General features: G+C 50.3%; 1 protein-coding gene across 1 annotated transcript in view; it reads left to right on the forward strand.

Annotated features, from left to right (window-relative positions):
* Positions 1 to 15095, forward strand: part of LOC147080950 (RNA-binding region-containing protein 3-like) — a 54152-nt gene that overhangs the window by 8534 nt on the left and 30523 nt on the right. The window contains 4 exon segments of the mRNA XM_085981009.1: positions 388 to 477; positions 5696 to 5807; positions 13029 to 13097; positions 14468 to 14604. Coding sequence (XP_085837135.1) covers positions 388 to 477; positions 5696 to 5807; positions 13029 to 13097; positions 14468 to 14604 — 408 coding nt within the window.

Here is a 15095-nt window from a genome sequence, read left to right on the forward strand (position 1 = left end):
CTAAACCTCTCCGCCTCTCTCTCCTCGTTTAAGACGCTTCTTAAAGCCTCCCTCTTTGACAGAGCTTTTGGTCACCTGTCCTAATATCTCCTCCCGTGTCTGGGCGTCAGTTTCTGTCTGATTGGTGGTCAGGCGGAGATGGAAATATCTGCTTGCTTGTCTCTCGGACCCTCTTGCAGCCCCGGACAGTCTCCATTCTGTGCATGTGTGCATCCTAATGTCTCCTCCTTATGTGACCTGGTGTCAAATTTTTGTTTCATAACGTTCCTGTGAAGCGACCTGGTACGTTTTATTAGATTAAAGGTGCTATATAAATGTAAGTTGTTGAGGTGCTTTATAAAATGCAAGGTTTTTATCTTCATGTTTTTACTCTGCTTTTACTTGTAGAGCGGATAAAGCTTCGATCGATAAAGATGAGAAGCAGGTTCTGAAACCAAGACTTCTTGTTATCGAAACTGGGATCGCTCCAAGCCTCGGGTTAGTAGCACGGCTTCAGATTGCAACCCACCTGGAATCGCTTCGACAGTGCTGTCACTCCATTTTCTTGACAGCAGCAAGTTCAAGTTTATGGGGTCAGCCGTGGCTTAGTGGGCAGCACACTCACCTCTGAGTCAGAAGGTCGTGGGTTCAAGTCTCACTCCAGAAGCTCGAGTGCATAATCTAGGCTGACACCCGCAGTGCAGTACTGAGGGAGCGCTGCACTGTCGGAGGGGCAGTACTGAGGGAGTGCTGCACTGTCGGAGGGGCAGTACTGAGGGAGTGCAGCACTGTCGGAGGGGCAGTACTGAGGGAGAGCCACGCTGTCGGAGAGGCAGTACTGAGGGAGTGCTGCACTGTCGGAGGAGCAGTACTGAGGGAGCGCTGCACTCTCGGAGGGGCAGTACTGAGGGAGAGCTGCACTGTCGGAGGGGCAGTACCTGCACTGTCGGAGGGGCAGTACTGAGGGAGCGCTGCGCTGTCGGAGGGGCAGTACTGAGGGAGTGCAGCACTGTCGGAGGGGCAGTACTGAGGGAGAGCCGCACTGTCGGAGGGGCAGTACTGAGGGAGTGCAGCACTGTCGGAGGGGCAGTACTGAGGGAGAGCCGCACTGTCGGAGAGGCAGTACTGAGGGAGTGCTGCACTGTCGGAGTAGCAGTACTGAGGGAGCGCTGCACTCTCGGAGGGGCAGTACTGAGGGAGCGCTGCACTGTCGGAGGGGCAGTACTGAGGGAGCGCTGCACTCTCGGAGGGGCAGTACTGAGGGAGCGCTGCACTGTCGGAGGGGCAGTACTGAGGGAGCGCTGCACTGTTGGAGGGGCAGTACTGAGGGAGTGCCGCACTGTCGGAGGGGCAGTACTGAGGGAGAGCTGCACTGTCGGAGGGGCAGTACTGAGGGAGTGCTGCACAGTCGGAGGGTCAGTACTGAGGGAGCGCCGCACTGTCGGAGGGTCAGTACTGAGGGAGTGCTGCACTGTCGGAGGGGCAGTACTGAGGGAGCGCTGCACTGTCGGAGGGGCAGTACTGAGGGAGTGCTGCACTGTCGGAGGGGCAGTACTGAGGGGACTGCACTGTCGGAGGGGCAGTACTGAGGGAGCGCTGCACAGTCGGAGGGTCAGTACTGAGGGAGCGCCGCACTGTCGGAGGGTCAGTACTGAGGGAGCGCTGCACTGTCGGAGGGTCAGTACTGAGGGAGCGCTGCACTGTCGGAGGGTCAGTACTGAGGGAGCGCCGCACTGTCGGAGGGTCAGTACTGAGGGAGCGCTGCACTGTCGGAGGGTCAGTACTGAGGGAGTGCTGCACTGTTGGAGGGGCAGTACTGAGGGAGCGCCGCACTGTCGGAGGGTCAGTACTGAGGGAGCACTGCGCTGAGACGGGCAGTACTGAGGGAGCTCTGCACTGTCGGAGGTGCAGTACTGAGGGAGCGCTGCACTGTCGGAGGGGCAGTACTGAGGGAGCGCTGCACTGTCGGGGCAGTACTGAGGGAGCGCTGCACTGTCGGAGGGGCAGTACTGAGGGAGCGCCGCACTGTCGATGGGGCAGTACTGAGGAGGGAGCGCTGCACTGTCAGAGGGGCAGTACTGAGGGAGTGCTGCACTGTCGGAGGGGCAGTACTGAGGGAGCGCTGCACTGTCGAGGGGCAGTACCGAGGGAGCGCTGCACTGTCGGAAGGGCAGTACTGAGGGAGCGCCGCACTGTCGATGGGGCAGTACTGAGGGAGCGCCGCACTGTCGGAGGGGCAGTGCTGAGGGAGCGCCGCACTGTCGGAGGGGCAGTACTGAGGGAGCGCTGCACTGTCGGAAGGGCAGTACTGAGCGAGCGCTGCACTGTCAGAGGGGCAGTACTGAGGGAGCGCTGCACTGTCGGAGGGGCAGTACTGAGGGAGCGCTGCACTGTCGGAAGGGCAGTACTGAGGGAGCGCTGCACTGTCGGAGGAGCAGTACTGAGGGAGCGCCGCACTGTCGGAGGGGCAGTACTGAGGGAGCGCCGCACTGTCGGAGGGGCAGTACTGAGGGAGCGCTGCACTGTCGGAGGGGCAGTACTGAGGGAGCGCTGCACTGTCGGAGGGGCAGTACTGAGGGAGCGCTGCACTGTCGGAGGGGCAGTACTGAGGGAGCGCCACACTGTCGGAGGGGCAGTACTGAGGGAGCGCTGCGCTGTCGGAGGGACAGTACTGAGGGAGCGCTGCACTGTCGGAGGGACAGTACTGAGGGAGCGCTGCACTGTCGGAGGGGCAGTACTGAGGGAGCGCTGCGCTGTCGGAGGGACAGTACTGAGGGAGCGCTGCACTGTCGGAGGGACAGTACTGAGGGAGCGCTGCACTGTCGGAGGGGCAGTACTGAGGGGACTGCACTGTCGGAGGGGCAGTACTGAGGGAGCACTGCCCTATCGGAGGTGCCATCTTTCGAACGAGATGTTAAAACGAGTCCCTGTCTGCGACCTCAGGTGGACGTACAAGATCCCATGGCACTATTTTAAAGATGAGCAGGGGAGTTCTCCCCGGTGTCCTTTACCCGCTCAACCAACATCACTAAAAACAGACTCTCTGCTCGGTATCACAAGGACGCGACTGCTGCCAACGAAGTAAAGTCGCTGCGCCTGCGCAGTTCAAGCGTTTTTTTTGGTTGTTCTCGCCGGACTTCCCACAGATTGGCGAGAGAGAAAGCAGGGAAGGGGGTGGGGAAAAGACACCGCTGCTGCCGGACTGAGCCGTGTCAGGGGAAGAAAATAAAAGATAAAGTTGAAATCGTGTTTATATTGGCTTAATGAAAGTTAATACTTGCAGAATGCTTCTGCGCAGCAGTTTGTTGGCAGGAGTCACTCTGTTATCACAATGCTCTTTGTGGGAGCTTGCTGTGTGGAAATTAGCTGCCTTGTTGCCTACATTAAAACAGTGACTACACTTCAAAAAGTACTTCATTGGCTGTAAAGCGATTTGGGGCTGTATATTCTTTGTAATCAATCCATTAAATATATTCAAGAAGGAGTTAGATATATTTCTAATATATTTCTAAGATAGGAGCAGGCTCGAGGGGCCAAATGGCCTACTACTGCTCCTATCTTCTATGTTTCTATGTAAGTCCTTTATCTAGTTCCTAATGTGATTACAGCATGAAAACGCTCCCTTATTAGACATGACTTGGCAATGTCAGTCCATGTCCACAGGAGGGTAGCAGAGGGTCTCATTGCTTTGCTGAGGGCGAGCGTTAGTAAATCAGCTTGCTGTGCCATCAATCCCTGATCGGGCCCTCGCCATCTCTCACCTTAATCAAACCAAGTCCCGTTCACCCCTCACCCCCTGTGCTCACTGACCTACAGTGGCTACCAGTCCAGCAACGCCTCGATTTTAAAATTCTCGTCCTTGTTTCCAAATCCCTCCATGGCCTCGCCTCTCCCTGTCTCTGTAACCTCCTCCAGCCCCACAACGCCGCGATCTCTGCCCGCCTCCAACTCTGGCCTCGTGCGCATCCCCGATCTCTATCGCCCCACCATTGGCGGCCGTGCCTTCAGCCACCTGGGCCCCAAGCTCTGGAATTCCCTCCCTAAACCTCTCCGCCTCTCTCTCCTCGTTTAAGACGCTTCTTAAAGCCTCCCTCTTTGACAGAGCTTTTGGTCACCTGTCCTAATATCTCCTCCCGTGTCTGGGCGTCAGTTTCTGTCTGATTGGTGGTCAGGCGGAGATGGAAATATCTGCTTGCTTGTCTCTCGGACCCTCTTGCAGCCCCGGACAGTCTCCATTCTGTGCATGTGTGCATCCTAATGTCTCCTCCTTATGTGACCTGGTGTCAAATTTTTGTTTCATAACGTTCCTGTGAAGCGACCTGGTACGTTTTATTAGATTAAAGGTGCTATATAAATGTAAGTTGTTGAGGTGCTTTATAAAATGCAAGGTTTTTATCTTCATGTTTTTACTCTGCTTTTACTTGTAGAGCGGATAAAGCTTCGATCGATAAAGATGAGAAGCAGGTTCTGAAACCAAGACTTCTTGTTATCGAAACTGGGATCGCTCCAAGCCTCGGGTTAGTAGCACGGCTTCAGATTGCAACCCACCTGGAATCGCTTCGACAGTGCTGTCACTCCATTTTCTTGACAGCAGCAAGTTCAAGTTTATGGGGTCAGCCGTGGCTTAGTGGGCAGCACACTCACCTCTGAGTCAGAAGGTCGTGGGTTCAAGTCTCACTCCAGAAGCTCGAGTGCATAATCTAGGCTGACACCCGCAGTGCAGTACTGAGGGAGCGCTGCACTGTCGGAGGGGCAGTACTGAGGGAGTGCTGCACTGTCGGAGGGGCAGTACTGAGGGAGTGCAGCACTGTCGGAGGGGCAGTACTGAGGGAGAGCCACACTGTCGGAGAGGCAGTACTGAGGGAGTGCTGCACTGTCGGAGGAGCAGTACTGAGGGAGCGCTGCACTCTCGGAGGGGCAGTACTGAGGGAGAGCTGCACTGTCGGAGGGGCAGTACCTGCACTGTCGGAGGGGCAGTACTGAGGGAGCGCTGCGCTGTCGGAGGGGCAGTACTGAGGGAGTGCAGCACTGTCGGAGGGGCAGTACTGAGGGAGAGCCGCACTGTCGGAGGGGCAGTACTGAGGGAGTGCAGCACTGTCGGAGGGGCAGTACTGAGGGAGAGCCGCACTGTCGGAGAGGCAGTACTGAGGGAGTGCTGCACTGTCGGAGTAGCAGTACTGAGGGAGCGCTGCACTCTCGGAGGGGCAGTACTGAGGGAGCGCTGCACTGTCGGAGGGGCAGTACTGAGGGAGCGCTGCACTCTCGGAGGGGCAGTACTGAGGGAGCGCTGCACTGTCGGAGGGGCAGTACTGAGGGAGCGCTGCACTGTTGGAGGGGCAGTACTGAGGGAGTGCCGCACTGTCGGAGGAGCAGTACTGAGGGAGTGCCGCACTGTCGGAGGTGCCATCTTTTGGTTGGGACGTTAAACCGAGGACCCGTGTGCCCCTTCGGGTGGATGTGAAAGATCCCACGGCACTATTTCATAGAAGAGCAGGGGTGTCCTGGCCAATATCACTAAAAGACATTATAGGAAGGCATAAAAACAGAATGCATGGGTTTAAGACCCCGGTCCTAGTCACTACCACAGGATGGGGAATCTTGCTGCGGTGTCGGGTTTTAATATCTGGGTGCGGTTCACGGCATGTCTGGAGCTGCCGAGTGGTGTAATACTCAGGTGTGTCTCGGGGCCTGTGGTTTGTCCTGTTTTGTGTTGCAGACTGACCTTTCCCGCAAATCCGTGCCTGAAATACCTGTATCCACCGCCAAGCAGCGTCATTCTGGCCAATATCGCCAACACCATGGTCAGCGTGACCAAGTTCTACGTGCAGGTAAATGACTCGGTTTATATATTTTCAACGTTTCACTGCAAGGAAGTCTTAGCATTTTGGTTTCACTGAATGTTTACGTTTCAAAGTACACTTTACAAAGTCTCGAGTTTTGAAAGGGGATTAAAGTTTGTTGGGACTTGTTTTACATAGAATTGAACAGCACAGAAACAGGCCATTCGGCCCAACTGGTCCATGTCGGTGTTGATGCTCCACTCGAGCCTCCTCCCACCCCTCTTCATCTCACCCTATCACCATATCCTTCTATTCCTTTCTCCCTCATGTGTTTATCCAGCTTCACCTTCAATGCATCTGCACTATTCGCCTCAACCACTCCCTGTGGGAGCGAGTTCCACATTCTCACCACTCTCTGGGTAAAGAAGTTTCTCCTGAATTACCGATGGGATTTATTAGTGACTATCTTGTATTTATCGCCCCTAGGTCTGGTCTCCCCCACAAGTGGAAACATCTTCTCTACGTCTACCCAATCAAACCCTTTCATAACAAAGACCTCGATCAGGTCCCCCCTCAGTCTTCTCTTTTCTAGAGAAAAGAGCCCCAGCCTGTTCAATCTTTCCTGATAGTTATAACCTCTCATTTCATATACCATCCTTGTAAATCATTTTTGCACTTTCTCCAGTGCCTCTATGTCCTTTTTATAATATGGAGACCAGAACTGTGCAGAGTGCTCCAAGTGCGGTCTAACCAAGGTTAGTTATGTAATAAGTTTAACACAACTTCTCTGCTTTTAATGTGAATTGAAACGGCTGAAGTATATTCCTCAGAGAGGTAGTGTTAAACCGAGGCTCCTGTTTGCCCCATGACATTTGAAAGAGCTGTTGGATGTGCTGTCTTCCAGATGAGGCGTTAAACTGAGCCCTGTCTGCCCCCTCAGATGGATCTTAAAGATCCCATGGCACTATTTTGAAGAAAAGTAGGGGAGTTATCCCCAGTGTCCTGGGGCCAATATTTGTCCCTCAATCAACATCTAAAACAGATGATCTGGTCATTATCACATTGCTGTTAATGGGATCTTGCTGTGTGCAAATTGGCTGCTGCGTTTCCTACATTACAACAGTGACTACACTCCAAGAAGTACTTCATTGGCTGTAGAGCGCTTTGGGACATCCTCAGATGGTGAAAGGCGCTATAGTAATGCAAGTTATTTCTTTAGAGTTAGTGGCCCAGAAATTCGAGTCGGAGGCTTCCCACGGGTGTAAGCCCCCGACCTGTACTTACCTAGCGTGCCGGCCGTTGAGCTGTGGGCCCGTGTGGGATTCCGATCCTGGGCCTCCTCCAACTGCCGGCGTGCAGTGCTTGCGTATCCCAGGGGCGCAGTTAGTTCGATGCGTCCCCTGGGATCACGTGGGCCATGGGCAGCCAATGGTAGCAGGGAATGCTTCATTCATAAATTTGATAGGAAGAGCTGTCAAACCTATAAATACTATAAGCCCCAAAACATAACATAGAAACATAGAAGATAGGAGCAGGAGTAGGCCATTCGGCCCCTCGAGCCTGCTCCGCCATTCAATGCGATCATGGCTGATCATCCAAATTCAGTACCCTGTTCCTGCCTTCTCCCCATATCCCTTGATCCCTTTAGCCTTAAGAAATATGTCTAACTCCTTCTTGAATATATTTAATGAATTGGCCTCTACTGCCTTTTGTGGTAGAGAATTCCACAGGTTCACCACTCTCTGGGTGAAGAAATTCCTCCTCATCTCTGTCCTAAATGGCTTACCCCTTATCTTTAGACTGTAACCCCTGGTTCTGGACTCCCCGACCATTGGGAACAGCCTTCCAGCATCTAGTCTGTCTAGTCCTGTTAGAATTTTATACGTTTCGATGAGATCCCCTCTCATTCTTCTAAACTCCAGCGAGTACAAGCCCAATCAACTCAAATATAATTGCAAAATACTGCGGCTGCTGGAAATCTGAAACGACAGAAAATGCTGGAAATACTCAGCACGCCAGGCAGCATCCGTGGAGAGAGAAACAGAGTTAACGTTTCAGGTCTGGGACCCTTCATCAGAACTGGAAAAAGCTGGAGATATAACAGATATTAAGCAGGTGCAGAGACGGGGAGGGTGGGGGGATTAGGAGGGGAGGAAGGAATAGAAAGAACATCCTGTACTTTTGTAAGAGGCAGGAAAGATAAAATGTTGCAAATGGGAGTGGCAAAAATCATACTGCATGAAAAATGGGGGCAGGGATAATTATCTGAAATTGTTGAACTCAATGTTGAGTCCAGCAGGCTGCAAAGTGCCCAATCGAAAGATGAGGTGCTGTTCCTCGACTCTATTTTTTCTCCCCTTGTCCAGTCTCTTCCCACTTACATCCGCGACTCTTCGGACGCCCTCCGCCACTTTAACAGTTTCCAGTTTCCTGGCCCCAACCGCTTCCTTTTCACCATGGCTGTCCAATCCCTCTACACCTTCATCCCCCACCCGGATGGCCTGAGGGCGCTCCGCTTCTTCCTTGAACAGAGGCCCGACCCGTCCCCATCCACCACCACCCTCCTCCGCCTGGCTGAACTTGTTCTCACATTGAACAACTTCTCCTTTGACTCCACTCACTTCCTCCAAATTAAAGGTGTTGCTATGGGAACCCGCATGGGCCCTAGCTATGCCTGCCTGTTCATGGGATATGTGGAACATTCTTTGTTCCAGTCCTACTCAGGTCCCCTCCCTCACCTCTTTTTCCGGTACATCGATGACTGTATTGGTGCCGTTTCCTGCTCTCGCCCTGAACTGGATAAGTTCATTCACTTTACTTCCAATTTCCACCCTGCCCTCACCTTCACATGGTCCATCTCCGACTCTTCCCTTCCCTTCCTTGACTTCTCCGTCTCCATTTCTGGCGATCGTCTTTCAACAAACATCCACTACAAGCCCACCGACTCCCACAGCTACCTGGACTACACTTCCTCCCACCCCACTTCCTGTAAGGACTCTATTCCATTCTCCCAGTTTCTCCGTCTCCGCCGCGTCTGTTCTGACGATGCCACCTTCCATACTAGTGCTTCCGACATGTCTTCCTTTTTCCTCAACCAAGTATCCCCTCTACCGTTGTTGACATGGCCCTTGACCGTGTCCGTTCTATTTCCAACACTTCTGCTCTCACCCCGCCCCTCCCTCCCAGAACCACGATAGGGTTCCCCTTGTCCTCACCTTTCACCCCACCAGCCTCCACATTCAACGGATCATCCTCCGCCATTTCCGTCACCTCCAACGTGATCCCACCACCAAACACATCTTCCCCTCACCTCCCCTTTCAGCATTCCGAAGGGACCGCTCCCTCCGCAACACCCTGGTCCACTCCTCTATCACCCCCAACACCCCTGCTTCTTCACCTGGCACCTTCCCGTGCAAGCACAGGAGATGCAACACATGTCCTTTTACCTCCTCCCTTCCCACTGTCCAGGGCCCCAAACACCCCTTCCAGGTGAAACAGCGATTTACTTGTACTTCTTGCAATTTAATATACTGTATTCGCTGCTCACGATGCGGTCTCCTCTACATTGGGGAGACCAAACGCAGATTGGGTGATCGCTTTGCGGAACACCTCCGTTCAGTCCGTACGGGTGACCCTGAGCTTCCGGTCGCCTGTCACTTTAATTCACCGCTTCACTCCCACTCTGATCTCTCTGTCCTTGGGCTATTGCATTGTTCCAATGAAGCTCAACGTAAGCTCGAGGAACAGCACCTCATCTTTCGATTGGGCACTTTGCAGACTGCCGGACTCAACATTGAGTTCAACAATTTCAGATCATTATCCCTGCCCCCATTTTTCATGCAGTATGATTTTTGCCACTCCCATTTGCAACATTTTATCTTTCCTGCCTCTTACAAAAGTACAGGATGTTCTTTCTATTCCTTCCTCCCCTCCTAATCCCCCCACCCTCCCCACTCTGCACCTGCTTAATATCTGTTATATCTCCAGCTTTTTCCAGTTCTGATGAAGGGTCCCAGACCTGAAATGTTAACCCTGTTTCTCTCTCCACGGATGCTGCCTGGCCTGCTGAGTATTTCCAGCATTTTCTGTTGTTATTCCCAATCGACCCAATCTCTCCTCATACGTCATTCCTGCCATCCCAGGTATCAGTCTGGTGAATCTTCGCTGCACTTCTTCCATGACAAGAACATCCTTCCTCAGATAAGGCGACCAAAACTGCACCCAATACTCAAGATGTGGCCTCACCAAGGCCCTGTACAACTGCAGCAAGACATCTTTGTTCCTGTACTCAAACCCTCTCGCTACGAAGGCCAACATACCATTTGCCTTCTTAACCGCCTGCTGCACCTGCATGCTTACTTTCAGCGACTGGTGCACAAGGATGCCCAGGTCTCGTTGCACTTCCCCTTCTCCCAATCTATTGCCATTTAGATAATCTGCCTTCCTGTTTTTGACACCAAAGTGGATAACCTCGCATTTATCCACGTTATGTTGCATCTGCCATGCTTCTGCCCAATCACCTAACCTGTCCAAATCATACTGGAGTTTCTCAGCATCCTCCTCACAGCACACACACTTTGTGTCATCTGCAAACTTGGAGATATTACATCTAGTTCCCTCGTCCAGATCATTAATATATATTGTGAATAGCTGGGGTCCAAGGACCGATCCCCGCGGTACCCTACTAGTCACTGCCTGCCACTCGGAAAAAGACCCGTTTATTCCAACTCTTTGCTTTCTGTCTGCCAACCAGTTCTCTATCCAAGTCAATACCTTGCCCCCAGTCCCATGTGCCTTAATTTTACACGCTAATCTCTTAGCCAGACTTTATCGAAAGCCTTTGACAATCCAAATACACCACATCCACTGGTTCTCCCTTATCTATTTTACCAGTTACATCCTCAAAAAATTCCAGTAGATTAGTCAAGCACGATTTACTTTTTGTAAAGCCATGTTGACTTTGTCCGATCCAGTCACTTTTTTCCAAGTGCTCTACTATTACATCCTTTATAATGGACTCTAGCATTTTCCCCACTACCGATGTCAGGCTTACCGGTCTGTAGTTCCCCGTTTTCTCTCTACCACCCTTTTTGAACAGTGGGGTAACATTAGCTACCCGACAATCCATGGGTACTGTTCCAGAGTCTATTGAATGTTGGAAGATGACCAGCAATGCATCTACTATTTCTAGGGCCACTTCCTTAAGTACCCTAGGATGTAGATTATCAGGCCCTGGGGATTTATCAGCCCTCAATCCCATCAATTTCCCTAACACCATTTCCCTACAAATACTGATTTCTATCAGTTCCTCCCTTTCATTAGACCCTATGTTCCCCGACATCTTTGGGAGGTTATTTGTGTCCTCCTTTGTGAAGACAGAACCAAAGTATGTATTTAATTGGTCTGCCATTTCTTTGTTCCCCATTATAAATTCCCCTGATTCTGACTGCAAGGGACCTACACTTGACTTCACCAATCTTTTTCTCTTCACATATCTATAAAAGCTTTTACAGTCAGTTTTTATCTTCCCTGCAAGCTTACTCTCATACTCTATTTTCCCCCTCTTAATTAATCCCTTTGTCCTCCTTTGTTGGATCCTAAACTGCTCCCAATCCTCAGGTTTACTGCTTTTTCTGGCCAATTTATATGTCCTCTCCTTGGATCTTATGCTATCCCTAATTTCCCTTGTTAGCCACGGTTGAGTCACCTTTTTTGTTTTATTTTTTAGTTCATCCATGCAATCTTTGAATGTTTGCCATTGCCCATCTACCGTCAACCCTTTGAGTGACATTCCCCAATCAATCCTACCCAACTCGCACCTTATACCATCGTAGTCTCCTTTATTTAAATTCAGGACCCCAGTCTCTGAGTCAACTATTTCACTCTCCATCTTAATGAAGAATTCGATCATATTATGATCACTCCGACCCAAGGGGCCTCGCACAACAAGATTGCTAATTACTCCTTTCTCATTACATAATACCCAGTCTAAGATGGCCTGATCTCTAGTTGGTTCCTCGACATATTGGTCCAGGAAACCATCCCGTATACACTCCAGGAATTCCTCCTCCACAGTATTGTTACTAATTTGGTTAGCCCAATATATATGTAGATTAAAGTCACCCATGATAACTGCTGTGCCCTTATTGCACGCTTCTCTAATTTCCCATTTAATGCCATCCCCGACCTCCGCATTACTGTTTGGAGGTGTATATACCACTCCCACTAATGTTTTCTGTCCCTTGGTATTTCTCAGTTCTACCCATACAGATTCCACATCATCAGAGCTAATATCCTTCCTTTCAATTGTGTTAATCCCCTCTTTAACCAGCAATGCTACCCCACCTCCTTTTCCTTTCTGCCTATCTTTCCTGAATATTGAATACCCCTGGATGTTGAGTTCCCAGCCTTGGCCACCCTGGAGCCATGTTTCCGTAATCCAAATCATATCATAATAGTTTACCTCTATTTGCGCAGCTAATTCATCCACCTTATTACGAATGCTCCTCGCATTAAGACACAAAGCCTTCAGGCTTGTTTTTTTAACGCTCTTAGATCTTTTAGAATTATTATTTACTGTGGCCATGTTTGATTTAAACCCTTGATTTCTCTGCCTGTCACTTTTGTTTTTCTCCTTCCTATCTTTTGCTTTTATCATTGTTTCCCTTTCCTCTGTCTCCCTGCTCAGGTTCCCAACCCCCTGCCAATTTAGTTTAAACCCTCCCCCAGAGCACTAGCAAACACATAACTAAAACTTCAAATAATTTTTTTTTTAAATCACATTTTTATAAAATAACTATAAATTACATGAAATAACTATTTTAAACAATAATTTAAAATTTTGAAAAAATTAATTACATTTTCTGACGGGGCTAAAAATAAACTTACCCTTTAAAGTATTTAAAAATAATAAACCTGTGGGAAAAAATGTTTTAATTTTACTTAATTCACCACTTACCTTGTTAAAAGCAGGCCTTGCGCCTGCTTTTTAAAAGCATAGCTCCTGGAGACTTACCCTCCCAGAGAAACCTGCAAAAAAACGTAAGTTCGATGCGCACGCGCTGCCTCTCCGACGCACGCGTTCCATCTTCTTTCAAGGGAACGGAAGTTCCGGTTTCCCGCGCATGCGCAGTGCATACACGAAACCGACACTTTCGTTGGGCCTACGTGTGAGTACCCAGCGCGTACTCACCCGCGGGGACCTGAATTTCTGGGCCACTAGTGGCTTGCATTCTTACAGCACTGAGTATCTTGCAATTGTGCTTACAGGTTCTGCATCTGATGAACAAAATGAATTTGCCTGCTCCCTTTGGACCCATCACTACTCGCCCTCCAATGGTAATCTGCGAAATTTAACTTGTAAAAATAACATGCGCAGTATCCAAAGTTATCCCAATTGTGAGGGGTTTTGAGGAAGGATGTCAAGGCCTTGGAGAGAGTGCAGAGGAGATTTACTAGAATGGTTCCAGGGATGAGGGAATTCAGTTATGTGGAGAGACTGGAGAGGCTGGGATTGTTCTCCTTAGAGCAGAGAAGATTAAGGGGAGATTTAATAGAGGTGTTCAAAATCATGGGTTTTGATAGAGTAAATAAGGAGAAACTGTTTCCAGTGTCAGGAGGGTCGGTAACCAAAGGACACAGATTGAAGGGAATTGGCAAAAGAACCAGAGGGGAGATGAGGAGAATGTTTTTACAGCGAGTTGTTGTGATCTGGAATGCGCTGCCTGAAAGGGCGGTGGAAGCAGATTCAATAGGAACTTTCAATAGGGAATTGGAGAAATCCTTGGAGGGAAAGATTTGCAGGGCTGTGGGGAAAGAGCAGGGAGTGGGACTGATTGGAGAGCTCTTTCAAAGAGCCGGCACAGGCACGATGGGCCGAATGGCCTCCTCCTGTGCTGTCTGATTCTATGGTCAGACTGACACTGGGGAACTTGGCCCCACATTTGGGTCGAGGATATTTTAATTTTTTTTGTTGCAAAAGCAATAGAAAATATTTTTGAAATTAAAATAAAACTGAAAATGCTGGAAACGTTCAGCCGGTCAGGCAGCTTCCGCGGGAGAGGGGACAGAGGTCGGGTTAACGTTTCTGCTCAATGACCCTTTCCTCAGAAGCGGGAGATGTTACGGAGCCGGTGAGGGGGGCGGGGGGGAGGGGGGAATAAATGGCCACCGGAAAAGAACAAGCTGTAATGTGATTGGGGTGGAGTTAAACTTTTGGGGGCTGATCGGGGGAGTGCGAGCTGTGCAACCGCCCATTCCTGGGGGGGGGGGGGGGGGGGGGGGAAAGAGACTGCCGTGTTTCCTACACCAGAACAGTGACTATTGGCTGTAAAGCGTTTTGGGATGTCCTTAGGTGGTGGTAGGCGCTATAGAAATGCAAGTCTTTCAAGTCTACCTTCAAGAAGTGTAGAACTCTCTCCCACTAAAAGCAGTAGATGCTAGCTCAATTAATCATTTTAAACCAGAGATCAATAGGTTTTTGCTAGACAAGGGTATTAAGGGTTAAGGAACCAAAGCAGGCAGATGGAGTTAGGATACAGATGAGCCACAATCTCTGAGTGACGGGACAGGCTCGATGGGCTGATTGGCCTCCTCCTGCTCCAATAAGCGTTGGAGCTGTGGTTAAGGTCACCGAATATTTTCAGCTAGCTTCCGTTCTGTGGCTAATTGATGATGATTTTTTTTTTTTTTTAAACTACCTCTGCTAGTACGAGGAATACTTTCCCGCCCCTCCACCCATGCCTCCGTTACCCCCGGAGGAACCGCCTTTGCCAGAGGAAGAAATGGATGTTTCCAGTGAGGAAGAATCGGAGTATGAAAGTGGGAGCGAAGAGGACAAAGAGAGGTGCGTAGAAGAACGACAAATTCCATTTATACAGCGCCTTTAACGTAGTAAAACATAGTCGGCCATTCAGCCCCTCGAGACTGTTCTGCCGTTCAATCAGATCAGGCTGATCTGCATCTGAACTCCATCCACCCGCCTTGGTTCTACAAACCCCAACCCCCCACCCCGCCCAACAAAAAAAACATCGATCCTGAAAACCTCAATTGACCCCCCCCCCCCCACAGCCTCACCAGCTCTCTAGGGGCGAGAGTTCCAGATTCCCACCACCCTTTGTGTGAAGAAGTGCTTCCTGCCATCACTCCTGAATGGCCTGGCTCTAATTTTAAGGTTCTGCCCCCTTGTTCTGGACTCTCCCCACCTACAGGAAATAGTTTCTCTCTATCGACCCGATCAACTCCTTTAATCATCTTAAACACCTCGATTAGATCACCCTTTAACTCAGGGGAATACAAGCCCAGTCTGTGCAACCTGGCCTCGGAATTTAACCCTTT

Source organism: Somniosus microcephalus, unplaced genomic scaffold (assembly GCF_052327205.1).
Source record: "Somniosus microcephalus isolate GS21.2 unplaced genomic scaffold, FLI_Smic_1.0 scaffold945, whole genome shotgun sequence".
NCBI classification, from domain to species: domain Eukaryota; kingdom Metazoa; phylum Chordata; class Chondrichthyes; order Squaliformes; family Somniosidae; genus Somniosus; species Somniosus microcephalus.